Below are 21,289 nucleotides of genomic sequence, written 5' to 3'. Positions count from 1 at the left end.
GGTGTAGGCTCAACCCTTTTTTTATCGGCTTGTGCTTTGTATGCCCGCCTAGCTTCATCTAGTGATTTTCTGACTATTGGCCAGGTGTTTTGTAGGTTTTCCATCCATTCTTTCAGTGAAGGGATCGTTGGTTCTTTTGGGGTTAACTCTGGCATAGGGTTGAAACTTTGGCCGTTGGCTATTTGAAAAGGAGTGTAGCCTGTGCTGGAGTGGACTGCATTATTGTAGGCAACTTCTGCAAAAGGAAGTAAGTCCGTCCAATCACTCTGTTGGAAATTTAAAAAACATCTCAAATATTGCTCAAGTACCGACTGGCAGCGTTCCGCTTGTCCATCTGTCTGAGGGTGATGACTAGATGTCAGTCCCTGAGTGGTCCCTAAGAGGGATAAAAATTCCTTCCAAAATGTAGACGTAAATTGCACTCCCCTATCAGAGATGATGCGTTGGGGTGCCCCGTGCAATCTGTAAATGTGCTGGATAAAAAGTTTTGCTAAGGCCTTTGCAGTGGGAATTTTTTGGCAAGGGATAAAGTGCACCTGTTTGGAAAATAGGTCCGTGACTGTCCAGATAACAGTATTCCCATTGCTTTCAGGCAATTCCACTATAAAATCCATGGCTATTTCCCTCCAGGGGGCTGAGGGACTTGCCACTGGTTGTAACAGCCCTGGCGATTTCCCTTGCAACCTCTTTGCTGATGCACAGGTTGGGCAGCTGGCAACATAACTTTCTATGTCCTTTTTTATTGATGGCCACCAAAATTGCCGTTTAATTAAGTGTAAAGTTTTTACAAATCCAAAATGCCCTGCTGATTTTGTGTCATGGCAAAGTTGCATGAAAGTTAGTCTTTGAGTTGTTGGTATATATAACTTTTCCCCTACCCAAGGCAATCCGTCTCTCATTGTGCACACATGTTTGTTTTTCTGGAACCAATCATCTGTTTCCAAACTTTTTCTGAATTCAATCCCAGTTTGGCTGTCCAGTTGTGGTTTTATTTTGGCTTGGGTTCTTGTGGTTACTGGTGCTGCCAGTTGTGACTCTGCCATTATTGGTCTAGAGTCTGTGGTTCGTGCGCTGTTATATTGGGGCATGCGAGATAGTGCATCTGCCAGGAAGTTCTTTCTTCCTGGTAAATGTTTGAGCTTAAATTGGAATTGGTGAAAATGCTGGGACCAGCGGGCTTGTTTGGGATTGAGTTTCCTGGGAGTTTTCAGGGCTTCTAAATTTTTGTGATCAGTCCATACCTGGAAGGGGATTTTGTTGCCTTCCAGGAACTGTCGCCACGTGAGTAATGCCCAACGTATCCCATAAGCCTCCTTCTCCCATACGGGCCAGCGCTGTTCTGTTTCCGTGAGTTTCTTAGATGTATATGCACAGGGTTGCAATACTGCATCATCATTTTCTTGTAATAGCACAGCCCCCACTGCCACATCACTTGCATCTGCCTGTATTATGAAGGGTTTGTCCATGTCTGGGTGCCTTAGTACTGGTTCGGCAGAAAAAAGTCTCTTTAGTCTCTCAAACGCTGCTTGGCACTCCATTGTCCATGTTAGTGGCTGGCTAGGTTTTACTGAGGATGTTCCCTTCGTTTTTAGTAAGTTAGTGAGGGGCAAGGCTATCTGTGCAAATGAGGGGATGAATTGGCGGTAAAAATTTGCAAAGCCCAGGAAACTTTGTAGTTGCTTTCTTGTGCGGGGTGGTGCCCATTCTAATACTGCTCTGACCTTCTCTGGGTCCATTTCAATGCCCTGTGGGGATATGCGATAGCCTAGGTAGTCTATCCTTTCCTGGTGGAATTCGCATTTTGAGAGTTTGGCATATAGGTGAGCGGCTCGCAGCTTCTTTAAAACCGCTCTGACAAGTTTGACGTGTTCTTCTTTTGTTTCGGTAAAGATAAGAATGTCGTCCAAGTAAACAAGGACCCCCTTAAACAGGTGCTCCCTTAGAACGTCATTGATTAATTGCATAAAGACTGCAGGGCCCCCTTGTAATCCAAATGGCAAGACTTTGAATTGATAGCACCCCATGGGGCAGTTAAATGCAGTCTTCCATTCGTCCCCTTCCTTGATTCTCACTCGATAGTAAGCTTCCCTTAAGTCTAGTTTAGAAAAATTTTTCCCTTTCGATAGGTGTGACAGCATGTCTTTCATGAGGGGCAGCGGGTATAGGTTGCTTTCACTGATTGTATTCAGGGCCCTATAATCCACGCATAAACGTAAGGAGCCATCCTTCTTCTCTCTAAAAAGGACCGGGGCAGCCACTTTAGGCTTGGCTGGCTCAATGAAACCTCTCTCCAGGTTTTTTTTTATAAATCTTTCCATTTCCTCCTTCTCCTTTGGGCTCATGGAGTATAATCTGGGCTTCGGGAGTTTTGCCCCAGGCTTGAATTCAATGGTACAGTCTGTGGGTCGGTGGGGGGGAAGCTCATTCGCCCTCTCCTCACTGAAGACTTCAGCAAGGTCCCTATATTCCTCTGGTATTTCTGTTAATCTTTTTTCCTCTCCTATGGATGCTTTTTCTATTCTTGATTCTGGTAGCCTCCCTTGGGGTTTTAAGTCCATAGGGTCCCCCTTCGGGAATTTGATTTCTGTCGTCCTCCAATTTACCCAGGGGTTCCATTTTTTCAACCATTCCATCCCTAGAATCATTGGGCATTCCATACCTGGGGTCACCACAAACGTTAAGTCCTCTTCATGGTTGCCCAGGGAGAGATGTATTGGCAAAGTGGCTAGGGTAGCTGGCACCCCCCCTGCTATGGATCCATCTAGCTGGCCAAATGAGATTGGTTGTTCCAGTCTCCTGGATGGGATGCCCAGATTCCCCACTAGTGTTGGGCTAATGAGGCAGCGGGTACAGCCAGAGTCTATTAAGGCTTTCACCTTCACAGCTTCGGGCATGGGGGGGATTAATATAGTCACTGTTTTGAAGATGGGTGTGATGCATCCACTTACCAGGGGTTCGCCCTCCGAGCTGTCATCTGAGGCATCCACCGGCCCTGTGGTGTAGGCTGGAGTCCTTTCCCCTTGGTGAGCAGAGGTGGGGGTTTCTGCAATTTCCATCATTCTCATGGCCGTTTCTTTTGGCTTAGCTGAATACTTTCCGGGTTTGTTGATTGGGGATCTGTCTGGGTTGTGCTGGGGGGCCTTTGAGCGGCATTCTACAGCTCGATGCCCTTCTCTTCCGCACTTGAAACATCTCATTTGCTTCTTGGCTGTATCCGATGATTTCACCGGTTGGTGTGTCAGCTCAGGCGGGGGGCGGCTCCATTGTTTTCCTCGGCGGTGCCTCTTCAATATGTCGATCTCTGCTTCCTCTGCCAAGACGTACCATTCCTCAAGTCGATGTGGGTCCCCTCGGGGTAGGCAAGCATCATATAGATCATAGTTTAGTCCGTCTTTGAAATGGCCAAGGAGGATGTCTTCTGGCCAATTCAGTTTGCTGGCAATGGCCCGGAATTCTTGTGTATACTCAGCCACTGGGCGTTTGCCCTGCCTCATCGTTGTTATTTTTTCACGGGCTTTGCGATCAGCCAGGGGGTCTTCAAATCGTCTTCTCAAAGAGGACATGAAACGGTTGAAGTTACTGAGTTCTGGGGCATTGGAGTCATGCAAGTTCACTACCCAATCCGCAGCTGGTCCATCCAGGGCAGATTGCACGATCCGGATGCGGGCTTTGTCGCTGGGAATATCCTGCCCATATTCCTCCATGTAGCTGAGGACTTGGGTTAGGAAAAACCCCAAGCGTGTTGGCTCCCCTTTGAATTTCACTTCCAACGGTGGACGTCTTGGAATGGATCGGTGCCTCTGTTGTGGGTGGTAGTGCCTTCCGTCCAGATTGCCATCTGTGGTCCGGTAGGGGGTGGGAGCTCCTGGATCAGTAGATGTCCCTGGGGTTGCAGGTTCCACGTTCCCCTCGGTGTCTCTCCCTTTGCGGCTCCAGGAACTGGGGCAGCCGTAGGGTTCAGTATTCTCCTCTCCTAGGGAGCTGAGAGTTCTCTTCATCAGGTCAATAGCTTTCTCTAGGATCCAGTCTGAGTACGGTGCCCAGCTTCCTCCCTCTTCACTTGCGTGCAGGGATTTCTCCATCTCCTGCTTCCATTCTGGTTGCTTGGTCCCCCGTCTCAGGGTCACCTTTCTTGATTCCTTTCCCCACTCACTTTTCTTTCCAACGCCCATCGACCAGCGAGGCTTGTGGTCCTGTGTCTCCACCACTTCTTCTCCTGAGGAATCTGGCCTCTCGGATCCCAACATCTGGCAAGGTTCCAACTGGGTCAGCGGCTCTCTTTCCAGGGAGTTTTCCCCCTCTTTTGCTCCATTGTCTGACATGGTAAATTTTTGCAAAATCCCCCGGCAAGGGTCTTCCTTCCAGGTGGATTAATTTTGCAAGTCCTGTCTAATGTGAGGACCCACCCCACTTTGCATCTTAAGAAGACAGAACTCTTGGAATAATTCTTCCAACAGGAATCCTTTATTAAGAGAAAATGGTTGCAGGCATGCTAGACAGGACTTGGGGTTCAAGCTCTCCCATTCAAGGTTTTAAGGGGTTCCCCAGTAGTCCCACCCAATCAACCCCCCTTCCAGTGATAGTTTCAAGTATCACAATTCCATCCCCTTTCTTCTTCCGTCTGGATGGAGACTTCAGATAACTACATGAAAGGCAATTACTCTTCTTTGATATGTTAAAGCTTAGAGGCCACAATAAACACACATTCAGTCCTTTGAAGTGTGCTGAAGGAAGTGAGGGCCATAAAGCCCCTTTGCTCTCCCCCTTTTCTCCCTCTTATGGCAGAATCCAGAGAAGGCAGAATTGGGAGTTTCTATGTTTGATAATTAAAGATGAAATATAATTGGATTCTGACAGGGAGAAGGTTTGGTGACATCTCTTCTCCTCGATCTCCCTCTTTCAAGTGGCTTTCAGATGAGTATTACAACTTGGGTGGGCATCTAAATGACAGGCTTGTCCATTCTCAGCCCTTTTTGTTGTTGTTTTTTTAAAAATCCTCCTTGTTCACTCTAATGTTTTTTAATGCACAATCAGAATGACCTAGAACATCACCATTCTCCAAAGGGATAGTTATTTCATGACAGTTTTGTGGGTTTTATGTTATACTTTAATGTTGGCCAAGGACCAAAGTAAAGATTGGTTTTATCTGCCATCCCCTTTAATTTTGTTGGTATTGTGAGGAGGCAGCTTCAGTTGTAGTAACACTCATCAATCTTCCCCCTTGTACTTTTCTTCATTTATTCCCCCAAAGGTATACAAATGTTTCTATATACCAGTGGTGGCGAACCTATGACACGAGTGCCAGAGGCAGCACTCAGAGCCCTCTCTGTGGGCAGCTATGCTTCATTGGCATACTCTGCAGACGATTACCCACCCTGATTTGTTGGGAACATCTCTCTGCATTTGGGAAATACTCAGAGGATTAATTTATACCATGGTGACAAGACCACATATACAGTATATCTGTATATCTCTGTGGGCATGCGCACCGTCACCCCAGTCCTAGGCCTTCAGCTGGGTTTTATAAAACCTTTTTGCTTTAGGCCTCTGCCGCCATGTACAAAAAAAAAAGGTTCAATCAATCAGTCAATTTCAACTTCTCACAGGAAAAAAAAGATCTTGCAAAGTTGGAATTGATTGTTTGAACTTTTTAGTCCCATCCAGTCTGCTGTTACCACTGCAGCCACGCCCACCCAATGGGCCACACCCACCCAATGGGCCACACCCACCCGGCACCCAACGATGCATAAGTGGGTTTTGGGTTGCAGTTTGGGCACTCGGTCTCTAAAAGGTTCACCATCACTGCTATATACCTATCTACCACTTCTGTATACATTTTTAATAGGAATTTCTATTGACTGAGTGTCCTCTGAGAAGAATTATGATAAATATTTAGATCATAATAAGCCAAACATGATTTGATTACAAAGAAACAAGTATGAGTAATTACCAATGTACAATTAGACATAGAAATGTCAATAAGAATGAATTATAAAAAAATGAGGAAATATGAAGACTTTCAAATAAGGATCCAATGAATGTGGAAAAAGAAAGTAGTTGTGATCCCAATAACGGCTAATACGTTAGGGTGTCATAACAAAAATCTGAAAAGCACAACAGAAATGGACGGAATCTCGACATATTAATGACAAAAAATTGCACATATATATTACAAGGGTATCTTGAGCTATCCTAGATCCTTAGGAAGGATCTGATTGTCAAAATTCAGTCAGAACTATCTGGTGGACCAATAACATCATTATTAGTAATCAGGGCTTTTTTTGTCATAGAATGCCCAGAAAAGAGTTCTGGCATCTTTTTTTGAATGGAACTTTGTAGGGTAGGCGAGGCGGGTTGTATGAGATGTATGAGTTCCAGCACTTTTTTTTTTTTTTTACAAAAAAAGCACTGCTAGTAATAATAGCACAGATCTTCCAATGAGCCCCTATAATAAACTAATGCCCCTGTAGAATAGAGATACACACTGCAGTTAAAAATGGCATTCAAATATAGATTTTGGGCTGCTAGAACTCCTCCAGAGTAAGGAGAAATTGCAAGATTACCCATATGTACTCCAGATAGCTGTTTCTTTATGAGCGGATAGCAAGAATGGCATTTTTGCAGCTGGCTTGCAATTGGCTGGGATTTGTGGGATTAGATCATGCTTATAATCACTAATGTCATCTGTATAGACTCTGACTTTGACTAAGGCTCCTTTCTTACTCATTTTGGATTTAATTTTGTTGTTTTTAAAGATTGAGAAGCTTTAGACTGGGAAGTTTTATTGAAATCATTGGATGAGTTTTCTTCAGACTGTTAAAAAAGTTTAAATACAACTTTAAAGATTTGTAATAAACATTGTGAGGGGGAGGAATATATAGCAAAAGGATGGTTAATGTTGGTTTTTAGAAAGTTTTAAATGTATTAAGGGTGCAGGTGGATTTAAGACTTAGTTAACTGAAAGGATACTTTCTTGTAGGAAATGTTTATATTTTAAAATAACTGATAAGATGACTTTGAAGATTGGACACTAGACGGCATCCCATGGCTACTTTAAAGGAGGTTTTGATAAATGGGCACTGGAAGTTTTAAACTGATTTACCTTTAAAAAGAATCAGAAGAGGATCACTGAGAGAAGAGATAAAGAGACTCTGAGAAAGCAGATGTTACAACTTTTTTGATGAATCCAAAAATATTTGGGAGAAAGAAGTAAAAAATTGGTTTATTTGATCAAGGCTAAAATAATGGGGTGCTATTTCTAATAATATTCAATGTTTTTTTTACTGGGGGTGGCTGATGATGTCTTAGGATTTTGTTTACTTGAAGAGACAAAATGAGGGGATATGTTTAAATAGAAATGTAGATATAAACAGGGCTTTTTTTTCTCATAGAACGCCCAGAACGGAGTTCTGGCACCTTTTTTGGATGGAACCTTGTAGGGTAGGCAAGGCAGGTTGTATGACATGTGACTTCCGGCACCTTTTAAAAAAAAAGCACTGGATATGAATGTGAAAGGACGGATTTGAATTGGATTTATTAGATACAGCTTGTAATAGTTACAGTATGTTGTTATTTCTCATAATCCTTAATAGATGTTTGCTGATTAATATGAAGGTATGAGGTTTTAGAGATAGGTTTTTAGAGAATGGAATGTGTTATGAGGATGAAAAGATATTTGGTTTTACTTTAAGAAATAATGATAAGTTGTTAATGTTGATTATACTTACTGTATAAGAGTGAGATTGTTTTTCTCCTTTTTCTTTCTTTTCCCTTTTTTTATTTTTCTGCTCTTTAAAAAAAAATTAGAAAAATATTCTATTCTATGTAGACAATATTAGTCTTATCTGTATTAATTTCAGTAGAATTATTAGAAAAAAAACATAGTAATAATAATGCTTCCAGGCTGTAGTTTTAAAACTTTAGAAGAATGGGTTTTCTGTGAATATAGAAAGAGGAGCTTTCCTTACAACATTGCTCAAACTTTTGTGTCCTTGGATTCTAAGGAATGCAGCACTGGTGGTGAGGTTGAGGAAGGAAGGAAGGTCCATGAGATAGCCCTGACCTGCAAGAAGATTATGCCTTAGCCATTTCTCTCTCAGGACAATTTCATGCATTAATCTGCCTTAACTGACCTAGGAATCCTATTATTAAAGGTTTTGTTGCAAATGCCAGCCTTTTCATCTGCAGAACACTGGAATGTTGGTTAATATTACAATAGGAGAACGACTAAGCAAAACATCCTCAATATTTGGAGTGCCTAATGGTGGCAGTGGTGGTGGTGGTGGGTGAGGCATGTGAAATGCATGTATGCATGGTCTCAGTTACCACTGTGGTTGCTGGAAGGTGTGGTAGAATGGAATAAGAACCTAGAGTGGGCAGGACAGGTCTGTAGAAATTGGCTTGTCCTCTCATAATCTGCCCACTGATCTATAAGGGCAAGAAGTTGTTGTATGAATGGCAGCAACATTATGATAAGAATAAAAGGAAAAGCAACAACAGGGTGCTGCAAGGAGGCTCACATGTAGGCACAATTGAAATATTTTCTGTAAACTCTCTGGCTCAGTTTCTCAAAAGCCCCAGTGATATAAATCAGATGCTTTGTTTTTAGTATCAGAAAAGCTGTGGTGGCACAATGGTTAGAATGCAGTATTGCAGACTTCCGGTTCTGGTTCTCGACGTTAGCAGCTGCACAAAGAGAGTCGTCTCTTTGCAGGCCAATTCTTCTTCACCGGTAGACCCTGAAGAGAGTTGAAAGTCACCCTGGAGGGGGGACCACCGATGAGGAGGCTTCTTGTCGACCGCAGGAGGATGGCAGCTCCTCCCACGTCTTGAGTTACTTGTTAGGGCTGACGAAGCAAAGATCGCCCAGTAAGATGGCCGATCACGCAGCTGCACCAGCCGAAAGTCACAAGAACATCTAAGCATAAAGAACCACCGTGGATGATCCGGGTGAGACCTTTCCCTTCCTCTCTTTATCCTATTTTTTCCTCTTTTTTTCCTGTAAAAAAGCCTTTTTGGAATTATTTCTCTGCTTCGAGAGAGCAGCGTTCGTTAATGTGAGAACAGAAGCTTTGAACAAAACGAAAGAATAACTAAATTTTATTGACTATTTTTACTTCTATTTACTTTGGGGTCCCAAAAAAAATCTTATTATTGAACTTCATTATTTGACCTAGTTCATATGTGGAGAATATTATTTTTTAACATTTTTTTAAAGTTGTTTTGGGTGTCTGGGAAAAGATTGTATAATTTATTGAGGACACCTTGCAGTGAAATTTAAAACTACAACTGCCTTCTCTTGTTTGATGCTGAGGTTGGTTTTGACCTTCAAATCATCACAAAAGGGAAAAGATAAAGAAGTTGAAACAGCTGCAATTGTGGGGGTGGACATTGGCTAATTGCTATCAAATATAGCTCTCACTAAAAGATAAAAAGATTGCTTCTAGCCATTATGGAAATTGAGAAACCCTATTTACAACTTAACTGTAAACTTATACTGGAAAAAATTCATGAAACCACTGAGCAAGTATGCGCTAAAATAAAAGAGATTACTACAGAAATAAAAAGCAGAAACCCTATTTTAAATTTACAAACTGAACCCCAGATTTCACCTGATCATCTTACAGACCCAAAAACAACAGAAGAGGAATTAAGTAACACCAAAGAGGATTTTAAGTCACTTTACATACAACCTATTGAGATTTTTGATGAACAAAAAGTAACTTTAACTCAACTATATACAACTTCAAAAGCGACAGGAATTGATGTACAAAATCAACTATTAACTACAAAATTGGACATAACTGAGTGTCTTACTCAGCAGAATCAAACATTGAGACCTGAATCTCTAAAGCAACAAGGGATTAATTACAAAGGAGTCAGCTTTCCTAAACAGAAAATGGGATGTTTTTTTGATACAAATGATACTATGAGGAATAAAGAGAGACTTATTTCTTGATACAGAAGCCTTGTTATGGAAACCTGCTTAGCACAAAAAGAAAGCCAGAATAAAGACTTAAAAATGAGTTTTAAAATTGTATGTAATGGATTACAAAGGCTGTTTAGACACGGACTGCTCTAAGGTTTAAGACTCAGACCTATAATGAGAAGAAAAACTTTTGCCTAGTAGAATAAATATGTGAAATAGAGTAAGACGGTATTTTTTGAATTAATATGTTTATTCTATGTATGATAATTATTCTGTAATATTATTTTATGAAAAGAGGGAAATTGGGGATACCCGAAACATAAATATTAGGCCTGTGTATGGTTAAATTGAAATATGGTACCTGGAATTTTGTAAAGTTTAAATACAGGATTGGGATTTATATAGTTAAATGGTTATCGATAATTTTATTGATTGAATTTTATTAGAAATGTATTACCGTAATTTGAATATGGTATATATGATTTATAATAATAATAGTAAAGTTGGAAGGGACCTTGGAGGTCATCTAGTCCAACCCCCTGCTCGGGCAGGAAACCCTACACCATTTCGGACAAATGGCTGTCCAGTCTCTTCTTAAAAACTTCCAGTGTTGGAGCATTTACTGCTTCTGGAGGCAAGCTGTTCCACTGATTAATTGTTCTCACTGTCAGGAAGTTTCTCCTTAGTTCTAGGTTGCTTCTCTCCTTGATTAGTTTCCACCCGTTGCTTCTTGTCCTGCCTTCAGGTGCTTTGGAAATAGCTTAATTCCCTCTTCTTTATGGCAGCCCCTGAGATATTGGAATACTGCTATCATGTCCCCCCTTGTCCTTCTCTTCGTTAAACTAGACATACCCAATTCTAGCAACCGTTCCTTATATGTTTTAGCCTCCAGTCCCCTAATCATCTTTGTTGCTCTTCTCTGTACTCTTTCTAGAGTCTCAACATCTTTTTTACATCGTGGTGACCAAAACTGGATGCAGTATTCCAAGTGTGGCCTTACCAAGGCATTGAAGAGTGGTATTAATACTTCACGTGATCTTGATTCTATCCCTCTGTTAATGCAGCCTAGCACTGTGTTGGCCTTTTTGGCAGCTGCAGCACACTGCTGGCTCATATTTAGGTGATTGTCTACTAGGACTCCGAGGTCCCTCTCACAGTTACTACTATTGAGCATGGTGCCACCTATGCTGTACTTGTGCATTTGGTTTTTCTTGCCTAAATGTAGAACCTTGCTTTTTTCACCATTGAATTTCATTTGTAGGAATTAGAGAGGGATTCTTTAACGAGTTAACCTGAGTTACATATAAATGTTTTGGGGTTTTGGATAATTGATTAACCGACCAACACGTTGCTTCCTAAGCACTTTGTTGTAAAAATGGAAAAACTTAATAAAACTTGTTTTATAAAAAAAAGAAAAAAAAGAATGCAGTATTGCAGGTTGAGTCTGCCAACAGCCAGCACTTCCATCCTGATCGGCTGAAGGTTGACTCAGCCTTCCATCCTTCTGAGGTCAGTAAAATGAGGACCCAGATTGTTGGGGGCAATAGGCTGACTCTGTAAACTGCTAAGAGAGAGCTTTGCAGTATGAAGCGGTATATAAGTCTAAGTGCTATTGCAAGTCAGAATAGCATAAGGATATGTGTGTCTTCTTAGGGAAGGTGGTACAGGGGAAGTAGGACCTGATCTCCCAGATTGTCAACTTGTTGCATGAAAAATGTAGTTTAGACTTATGGCTATTCTGTTATGTAGAGTTTTCAGCTTGGCTTGTGATCAAAAATGTTAAAAAACCCTGCTAATGATCCAGATTAGGGATACCAATACAGCAGAGGGGCCTTGAAACTTGGCCCTTTTATGACTTGTGGACTTCAACTCCCAGAATTCCTCAGCCAGCATGCCTGGCTGAGGAATTCTGGGAGTTGAAGTCCACAAGTCATAAAGGGACCAAGTTTGAAGACCCCTGCAATATAGCTTACAAAAGTCTGCATGATCACAGGAGAAGACCAGCAGAGATATAAAGAAATAGCTAACTTTCCCGATATTCATTGTTCACCTGCATTATTGCAGCTTAGATCTGGCGGTCCTGTTTGAGATTCGAAATACAGTTTTCCCACCTAGAACTATTGTGGAATCCTCATGAGAACTATCAGCTTGTGGCTAACTTTAAATAGGGATGGGGAAGTGCTGAAGAACTTTGTTATTTTTTCTGTAGATTTTGAATGGATCCAGCTTTCCAACTGATTCGGCATAGCAACTATTGAATCAGGAAATCCATACCGTACAGTGTTCTTGCTCTGTTTCTAGAATTTTGTGCCTAAAATTAGTGCGTCTGCTACAATATCTTGGCAGCAGTAGAAAAGCACAAAATGTCATGTGGTTTTGCTTTTTTTTCTTCAATGCTCCTTAATCAGGGGCAGCTAAATTATTTTGCTTTGTGAGGTGGAGAGCAAAAGCATCACCTACTCTGTGTTCAGAATACATTATTTTGGCATCTCGGCCAGAATGATCTCACAAACAGCAGTCCCCTCTTCTGATAACAAAGACATCGTCGTCATCAACAGCAGCAGCAACAATAACGATTTTCTGTGTTTCCATGGCTCCTCTGAGGCTGCCACCTTGCTCTCCCCAGTAATAGAGGTAGCTCTATCTCACACCTGTAGTGACTTGTAGCAATTTCACCTAATGAATAGCAGTGGAGGCAGGGGAGGTAGAGAAGGAAAGGGGCCAATTCTCAGAAGGCAGCAGAGACTGAGGAGAGAGAAAGCAATGGACTGAGAGTGATTGAAGTGGCAGTGCTTGGAAGGAGAGATTCGGTGTAGTCAAGAGCCTCAAAAAGCATTTTCCTAATCTTGGTAACTTTAAGATAGGTGGACTTTAATTCCCAGAATTGGCTGTCTGGGGAATTCTGGGAGTTTGAAGTCCACTTATCTTAAAGTTGTAAAGTTGGGAAACACTGCTGAAGAATATGACTTCTCTTTGCCAACTACACGATGTTGGCAATGGCGCTAATATGTATGTGATATGTCAACCAACCAACAAAAGTTATCCTTTTAATCGATAACACTGCCTGGCTTGTCACTGATATATTTTATTCATGTAAATAAATGTAAAAAAATGTAAATAACTGTGTCTCTGTGACAGCCTCTGCAAGATCTCTTCTTCGTGAGATTCACAAAAGAAGAGTTCACAGTTCAACGCTGCTGTAACTGTGTGATGTTTAGCCAGTATTCTTCAGTCAAAATATTTTAGTGGGTTAAGCGCAGTGTCTTTGACAAAGGAATTCTCTGAAATGCTTTTACTGTACACAATAAAGATGTTTCTTTCTGGTTCTCAGAGGCCTCCCCCTCTCTTTACCCCACCTTTCTTTTGTTTTTCAGTACCCTGCCCTCTTTTTTTTTCTTACCACTTTGCTATTCAGCAAGCTTTTTATGGAAGAGATAGAGGTGGGTCCTTGCATGCACACTAAAAACCACATTGTCCACATCAACATCATGACGATAGCAAGTGTTTACCTGCATATTTTGTTCAGCTGATGTGAACAAAACACTTGAATCTTTGGTATTTTCAGCCTTTCTGCCACTTTGTTTCAGTTTTAACTACTTTGTGCATCAATATTTCTTACAGTTTTGTGGACACTAATCTAGGATTGGTATTTATTTCTTTTTAAACTTCAGTTACAAACTTGGCAGTCCAAATCCTGACTCCAGAAAGACTAAATTCTGTAGCTGAATAAATTAACCCATGGAAATACCTCTATCCTACCCTGCATAATTAAGTTTATTTTAATTATCTGATCATCTAAGAGAAAATGATTGGGGCAGGCATTAAGGACTAGTTCCTTATTACAAGCAAACCAGATGTCTGCTTCCCAGATTTACTCCTACATTGAAAACCATTATAATAAGAGAGACTTGCTTTTGAATAAATATATATAGTATACTCCTAATACTATCAAGTATATAATGGCAACCATTAAGAGCTAGTAATTGGCTTTTTAAGGAGCTGAAAAGTTCTTCCTCTCCATTCTTCAGTTTAACATCCTTGTCAGTTTCACTTCTTAGATGAACCTGCTTTCCCCATTTTGCTGTGGAGAATGGGAGAAAGGGCACACTGGGCTCACCACCATCTTTTTTGCAGTCTTTTCCTTGGGAGCCATCAAAAATAGTTACTTAGGCAGAATGTTCATTTTCACTGTAGCTATTCTCCCCAGCATTGACAGTTGAAGGTTTTCCCATTTTTCTAAGTCCAATTTTATTTGTTTTAGCAATCTTATATAATTGTCTTCTTTTACTGTTGTACATCTTGCTGTTAGATAGATTCCCAAATACTTAACCTTTTTAACTATTTGAAGATTTGGGGGGGGGGGTTTGTAAGTTGAAAGTTGTAAGAGAAAGTATGCCCTTTTTCAGTAGTTACTGCACATTATACTGAATTCTCCCGAGTTCCACAGATGAAATGAGGGGCACACCATGTGCTATAGGAAATAGGCCTTTTTGCTGGCATAAAATGCTGCTGGCTACCCTACTTTTTTCTTGATAGAAGAACATTTCACTCCTTTTCTGGTTTTGGCAGTTTTGATTGAAGAAAAACTGCACTTTTGTAGAGCACCAACCGTTGAAGATGTATGGACATACACTTTTTGAGTGCAAATTGTACTCTGCAGAAGGGGCTACTTATTTAAAAACTAAAAAAAAATACTGTGGAATGGGACAACTCTCCTCAGCCAACTTACCATGGCCATCTCGCCACAGTCAATTTACCATGGCCGATGAGCCTCAGCCAATTCGCCACAGGACAACTCTCCACAGGACAATTCAACAATTCAATGTAATTATTTGTCATTCATCATATAGAGTCATTCACATTTCATTCTGTCCCTCCTTTGGCATCCTTTCTTTAATGATTCTATTCCATCTTGTCCCACGGCAAGTTATCCCATGGTGAGTTGGCCATGGCAAGTTGGTTGTGGCAACTTAGTTGTGATGAGTTGTCCTATACTCAAAATACTGGGACGTTTAGGAGAAACTATTTTTTTTTGCAGGGAACAAACCTGCATATCACTGGTAAGACTGCATTCTTTTTATCAAAGGCTATTTCAAAGAGGAAGGAATACTTAGATCAGATTGGGGTTAACTGTAGGGGTGACGACTTAACTATGAAAACCTGTCCCATTGTTTTCTTTATATCTACTTCTATATTTGTATTAGTTTAATATTTTTGATACAGTCAAATGACTAAAAGAAGTTCTGTTCTATTATTCTGTTCAATAGACAGCTTTCTCCAAAGCTGACTTACCTATATAATACTAACGGTTTGGTGACGCAACTTTTAGGCAATTTTGGTTGCTGGGATCAAAGCAGGCACCAACAAAATCAGAATCACAAGACTAGTTTTAAGCGATGTCTGCATAGAGCCTCATCAGTCACACACTGACATGATAAGGGCTATGCTCAGAAACACAGGTATGATTAAGGCACACAATGCATATCTGGAAGCCTGAGGGTGCCATCCTCATGTTTATTCTTCTCCCAGTAGGTTGGCATTTATGCGTGTGTACAGTTACTTCTTTCCTGTGGGATTTGCTCACTGATGTATGTACATTTTCTTAATACCTCTTACAATTCTCACTGTTTCACCTTTTGGCTTACGTGTCATGGTTCCGACAAATGGCACTCTTCAAAGAACTTCGAGGCATTGTTTACCTTAAAGAATCTTTATTTGAGTAGCATAACATCGGCACTAACATAATCGAAGCCAACAACTGAATTCCCCTCCCCTGAGCCCAATTCCCTCCTCCAATTAACAGTCATAAATCACATTTCGCAATTAGTTTGAAGTGCGGGCTTCCCCACCAGTTCTCCAGCCCGCCAATTCTTTATCATCTCTTATTTCAACCACCTTGGTTCTCACGCTACGTTCAGTATTATTATGTCTAGCTGGACTCTCATGCACATTCCCCCCCCCTCCCCAGCATCATCTAACTCTAAAAGCGAAAAGTAGAAAATGGCTACATCTCCAACTGTTGTCAAAGCAAAAACATCCAATGTTAGCAGCGTTGACATCACATATATAATAACTCAGGTGGTGGTAACAGTGGTGATGGTTGATCCTTGAGCTTGATCACATGCAGTTTGTATTCAGAAATAGAATTCTGATCCTTGTTGAACCCTAAAACCCAGTCAAATCAGTTGCTGTCTTTAGAGTAAAGCTTCATTGAAGTTTTTGTGAAAGTAAATGGACTATCTTTTCTGTGCACTGAGATGAAAGAAGAGAAATAGCAAACCCACTTGCTTTCTCCAACTGGGTGCTCCATATGCATGGACTGAAAATTTTCCCTGCTATTCAGATGCACTGGCCTTTCTGCACCAGGGACCAGGAAGACATTTAAATCCTATGCACTTAATTAAATTAACACGGTGCCATTTAAAAACTAGTGACTTCAAAACCTATCACATTTATTCAGTTAAATGCCACTAAGTTCAGTTTGATAATTTAAGCAAGCGTTTAATATAAATTAGCCAAATAATTAAAACAAGCTGTGCGGTTGTGCGCAGGGAACAATGGACAAACCAACTCCCTGAATTGATCATAATATTGAATTCAGGTTTCAGAACATGGTTTGCTAACTGCAGATCTGAAATTTTAAGGACCTGGGAGGGAGTTTGCAGGGGTCAATTTGAAATGTTTATTACTGTAGGCAATTATTCCATCATGTTGCAGCTGATAACAACTTGAATTCGTGTTCAACCCCGAATGCTGATCTCTTTGTTCTTTGCACCTCACCTGCCTTCCAAACCCTTCTGTTGGAGGACAACCTGCTTATGTTTCTCCTTGTCTCTCCTTGCCTAGGCAGCCTGAGCCGGGCAGGCCCAATTCCTGCAATCCTGCGCCCGCCAACAGCCATGATGCAGCCACCTCTGGATCTCAAACCCTTCCTCTCGTTCCCCATGGAGGCGCAGCCAGCCGTGGGTCTTTTTCCAGGTTTCAACACGGTAAGGCCGTGGCTGCTTCCGTCCCAGGAGGTGCAGGCTCGGGTAGGACTGTTTGTATAACTCCTCCCACTCTTCTCCTTCTCTTCCTCTGTCCCCTCTAGGTGATCTGGATACCTGGCCCCTGGGAATGCTAGGTGAGGCACCCAGAGTCTGTTATCTGGGGGCAGGTTGGTGTTCAAAGAGCTTCCTTAGCCCCGGAGTTGCAATCATCTCTGCTCTTGAGTGTTGGTTCCTGATTAATTTGTCTTTCTTAAGCTGGTGCCTCTAGCTGTACTTGCAAGAAATCATAGGAATTACAGTCTGCTTCCTACCCATCTAGACGAACCCTCATTTAGATGCTTCATTACATGCCCCCGTCAGCTGACTCATGGATGCTTCACCCATTTTACCAGGATAGCAACTGCTTTATGAAAGCATTGTATCTGCATTCTAGCACAGATTGTCCTCTCTACTCTAGAAGGTTGAGATTTTTCCCACTTAGATCAAAGATGGACTATGAATAACCCTCAAAATTTGCATTGCAACTCACATCGTCCTTCCCTATTGTGTGAGCTAGTTAGGTCTGTGTGAAGTTGGCATTTGGAAATATCTGAAGGGGTTCTCTAGCCTCATTTAGTTGAGCTTATTGGCTCTTCAGACCCTGGTGGAGGATGCAATCTTGCTTGCCACACCAGGAATGAATAGCCGGTGGACAAAAACAGTTGGTGGTAAATGTTGGAAAGCTTGAAGCAAGCTCAGCATATGCAGGTTTTTGGAGATTGGCTGCAGAGCTTGAGTGCCTCTGATGTCTTCAACTCATACATGTTGACAGCCATTTATCCTATAATCAGTCCGTGAGTGCTTCTGAGTCACTACAGCATTAGAACCAAGAAGACATAGCTAGAATTTGTTGTCACATAGAGAAGTTTAATTGCATAAGAATATTAGCGATTCCATGCTCTTATCTCTGGAGGAAAAAGGGACATTTGGTCAGGGTTTTAGATTGGAGGTGTGATAAGTCTAGCCAACCAAACACTATCCAGAAGTGCTGGAGTATGGTTCCCATCAATCTGGCCAACACACTAATTGGGCTAAGTAAGGTGATGGAACTTGTAGTTCAACACGTTTGAAAGTCACCAGTTGGAGATCACTTGTTTGATTTATTTGGCTGTGTTGGAGTGCCCTCTGCTGGTGACAGTAAGAAACTTGTTGGCACTGTGTGATTGCACAAAAAACGCAAATAAAGAAGATCCTCTTTGGTGACATGGAGCCTCTCCTCACTTCTATTTAACCATGGAACAAAACATGTCCTTAGCAGCATCTATTTTCTGCCAGGTGCACATGACGTTATCTTCGCCTTGTCCCAACCCACAGTCTGATATTGTCCTAACAGCAGCCCAAAACTGAATTAATCTGTTAGATCTGGTAGCCTATTACTTTAGTGGGAAGTCAGGTGATTGACAGTAACTTGAAACGAAGACAAAAGGCGCAGCCTAGGAACTAACAATGGGGACAGTACATTTTTTGTGAATAAAATTTCCATCATCTCAAGGAAGTGGAAAGTACTTGGTCAATATTTCAGCTCAGGAATAGTTTAATTTTAGACTGGACTCCAGTTCAAGTGAGGAAAAAGATAAATAGAAATGCTTGGGGCTCTGCAAGTTGTAGTGCATTTATTAATTAGGTGCTGACCTAATAGATTACACCTGACATTATAGTCATAGGATAGTAACGGGGCGGGATTAATCTTTTTCTGCCTTGATACTCTCCACATTCAGAGTTGACACAATGCTATTCAGCCATACTCTTTGGAAAGGGAGTGGTCCATTCAGGAGTACAGTAACTTCATGTGAGATAAACAGGTATAGGAAAAGGCCACTTTTCCAAGGCTTACTTGTTGAGCTTTGTAGCTGCATGGTTTGAGCAGAGATCTTTCACCTCAAAACTGATCCCTTTTTTAAAAAAAAAATCAATTTAAATTTAAATAAATTCACAGATTGCTGTGGCCACCTTATTACTCCAGAGATAGATAGAAAGAAAGAAAGAAAGAAAGAAAGAAAGAAAGAAAGAAAGAAAGAAAGAAAGAAAGAAAGAGACAGACAGACAGACAGTAGTTTCTTTAATCTGTGAGCTCCAAGAGTATGATGTTGGGCCATGATGGGTGATAGTCTCATGTCAGTGGGAGGGTGCCTAGCTGGAAAGCCTTTTTTAAAATATCTCTCATACCTGCTTTTTTCCCCATTCTCCCTCTTGAGAGTATTTAGCTCTAAAGTGACTTTTATATTTTAAATCAAGTATTTCTTAGCTTTCTTTCCCCTTTGGACTAAGCCTAGTTTAACATTTTCTCCCTTTTCAGGTTGAACTCTGGGATTTATTTATTTTTTAAAGCTTATTAAATTTATTTATTTTTTAAAGCTTATTAAACTTATTATTCAGACAAAAAGAAACCCCACCTTATTCGTACTATCAATCAAAAAAGATCCCCCCCTCACCTGCAGGCTTATCAAAATATAATAAGGAAAGGAAATGTCAGGAAGGCAGAAGAAGAAGCACCAATATTTTATATCCATGGTGGCAATATAGAAGTGACTTAGCTTTTTCTTCTTCTTCTTCTTCTCTGTCTAATGTACAATGCTGAGATTTCCTAGTGGTGCCTCATCCAAGTTCTACCCTGCTTAGTTTTATGAAATCAGGCAAACTCTGAGCTCAGTGCTACCATAAGTTAAGGAAAGAGGTCCTCAGATCAAACTGGACTCCTGTGGCTGTATTTATGCAGTATTCTTTGCGGGGTTAGAGAAGGACCAATAGTCTTCAACTCACAACTGCAGGTGGGACCAGAATTTCCACTGCTAAGCAAGGCCATTTTTTAAGTGAGTTGTGCCTGGGTTTTGATCTTTTTCACTACAAATCACTGCAGTTATTAAGTGAATAATGCTGTCGTTAAGTGATCTAGCTTCCCCCATTGACTTTGCTTGTCAGAAACCAGCTGGGAAGGTTGCAGGCTCCAATCACATGAGCCCAGAATGCTATCACTGCTGAAAATACATGCTACTTACCAAGTATCAGAATTTTGATCATGTGACTGTAGCGATGCTGTGTGTGGACACTCGTCAGGAGTCACTTTTTTCAATGCTGTTATAACTGCTGAACAGTCACTAAATGCATGGTTGGAAGTCAGAATATCTCTATTTGCCATTGTCTTCTTCCAGATTTTCCGTGTGTGTGTGTGTGTGTGCTTCAAATTCTGCCTAACTTCTCTTGAATTCTAGGCAATCTCCCCATGCAAACACTCCTGCTTAGCTGTCAGTTCAGAATTTCATCTTGCTGAGATAATTCCTGTATCAAAACAGGAAAAGATCCCTTCAAGGCAAGCCTGTTTCTTTGTGAATCCATGGACACATCTTTGTTATTTTCTTAGGAACCATACCAGGGGGCATCCTTCTTCTGGCTGGCTTCCCAATATGGCCTACAGCCTTGGAATTTCCGGTGGTCTCCCATCCAAGTGTGGCTTGGCACAACTTAACTGAAGTGCTGTTCCCTAACTGAACAATTCCCAATTTTGTACCAGATTATTGTATGACCAGCTGGATACTGTTCTGTGTATATATTTTTTATTAAAACTTTTAAAACAAGATAAAAACCAACGCAAGCTAATATAGAGTAAGGAGAAAGAAAGAAAATGAAGGAAATCAAGGAAAAAGCAAAAAAAAAATGCACAAAAAGAAAAAAGTTGAAGGAAATTAGAAAAGAAAGAAAAAAGATATGAAGAGATGGCTTCTAATATTCTTCCCAGTAATTATAATACAAATGTATTTTAATATCTATCTCTAAAGTTGTCGTGATATTCTTCTTTCTATAATCTATTTTGTCTTATCCTCAAAACCATATTTTTTTCATTTTTACACAAAAGGTCCCTAAGCAGCTTCTAATCAGCATTTAAATATAAATAATGTATTTTCTCTAATCCAAGAAGTCAATTTATCCATTTCTTCAAAATCCGTCAACTTCACCAATCATTCCTCCATAGGGGGTAGCGTTGAACCTTTCCATTTCTGTGCATAGAATAATCTCACTGCTGTGGTCATATACTGAAACAATTTTTCATGTTTTTTTCCCTAACTGTTTATCTATTAATCCTAAAAGGAAAAATTCTGGCTTCAATTGAATATTGATCTTTAAGATCCTCTGTATCAATGTATGTGTTTGAATTCAAAAATTTTAGCTCTTTTACACGTTCACCAAGCATGATAAAATATCTCCTTGCGTTGTCCCAAAGGTGTTTTTCCAAAAGGCGACTGGACTTCCTTAGTTTTATTCTTTGAAAATATTTCATTTCTCATCCAAAAAGCTTCTTCAGTTTTGATCCAAGAAGCTTCTTGGAGGAGAAGCAAAA

At 40.8% G+C, this 21,289-nt stretch overlaps 1 protein-coding gene across 8 annotated transcripts in view; it reads left to right on the top strand.

Annotated features, from left to right (window-relative positions):
- ZNF385A (zinc finger protein 385A) overlaps window positions 1–21,289 on the top strand; it is a 176,957-nt gene that overhangs the window by 59,023 nt on the left and 96,645 nt on the right. For 3 of the 8 annotated variants that reach the window (XM_039330528.1, XM_039330531.1, XM_039330525.1), the window contains exon 2: window positions 16,775–16,959. The exons of 1 other annotated variant lie outside the window; for it this stretch is intronic. In XM_039330528.1, coding sequence (XP_039186462.1) covers window positions 16,775–16,959 — 185 coding nt within the window. The remainder of the gene's footprint in view (window positions 1–16,774; window positions 16,960–21,289) is intronic. 4 more of the 8 variants (XM_039330529.1, XM_039330526.1, XM_039330533.1 and 1 more) reach the window with 2 other exon arrangements.

This window comes from Crotalus tigris, unplaced genomic scaffold (genome assembly GCF_016545835.1).
Source record: "Crotalus tigris isolate CLP2741 ecotype Arizona unplaced genomic scaffold, ASM1654583v1 scf7180000024429.2167931701:2281839, whole genome shotgun sequence".
NCBI classification, from domain to species: domain Eukaryota; kingdom Metazoa; phylum Chordata; class Lepidosauria; order Squamata; family Viperidae; genus Crotalus; species Crotalus tigris.
Note: the sequence above shows the minus strand (reverse complement) of the source record. Positions and strands in the feature narration are given on the sequence as shown.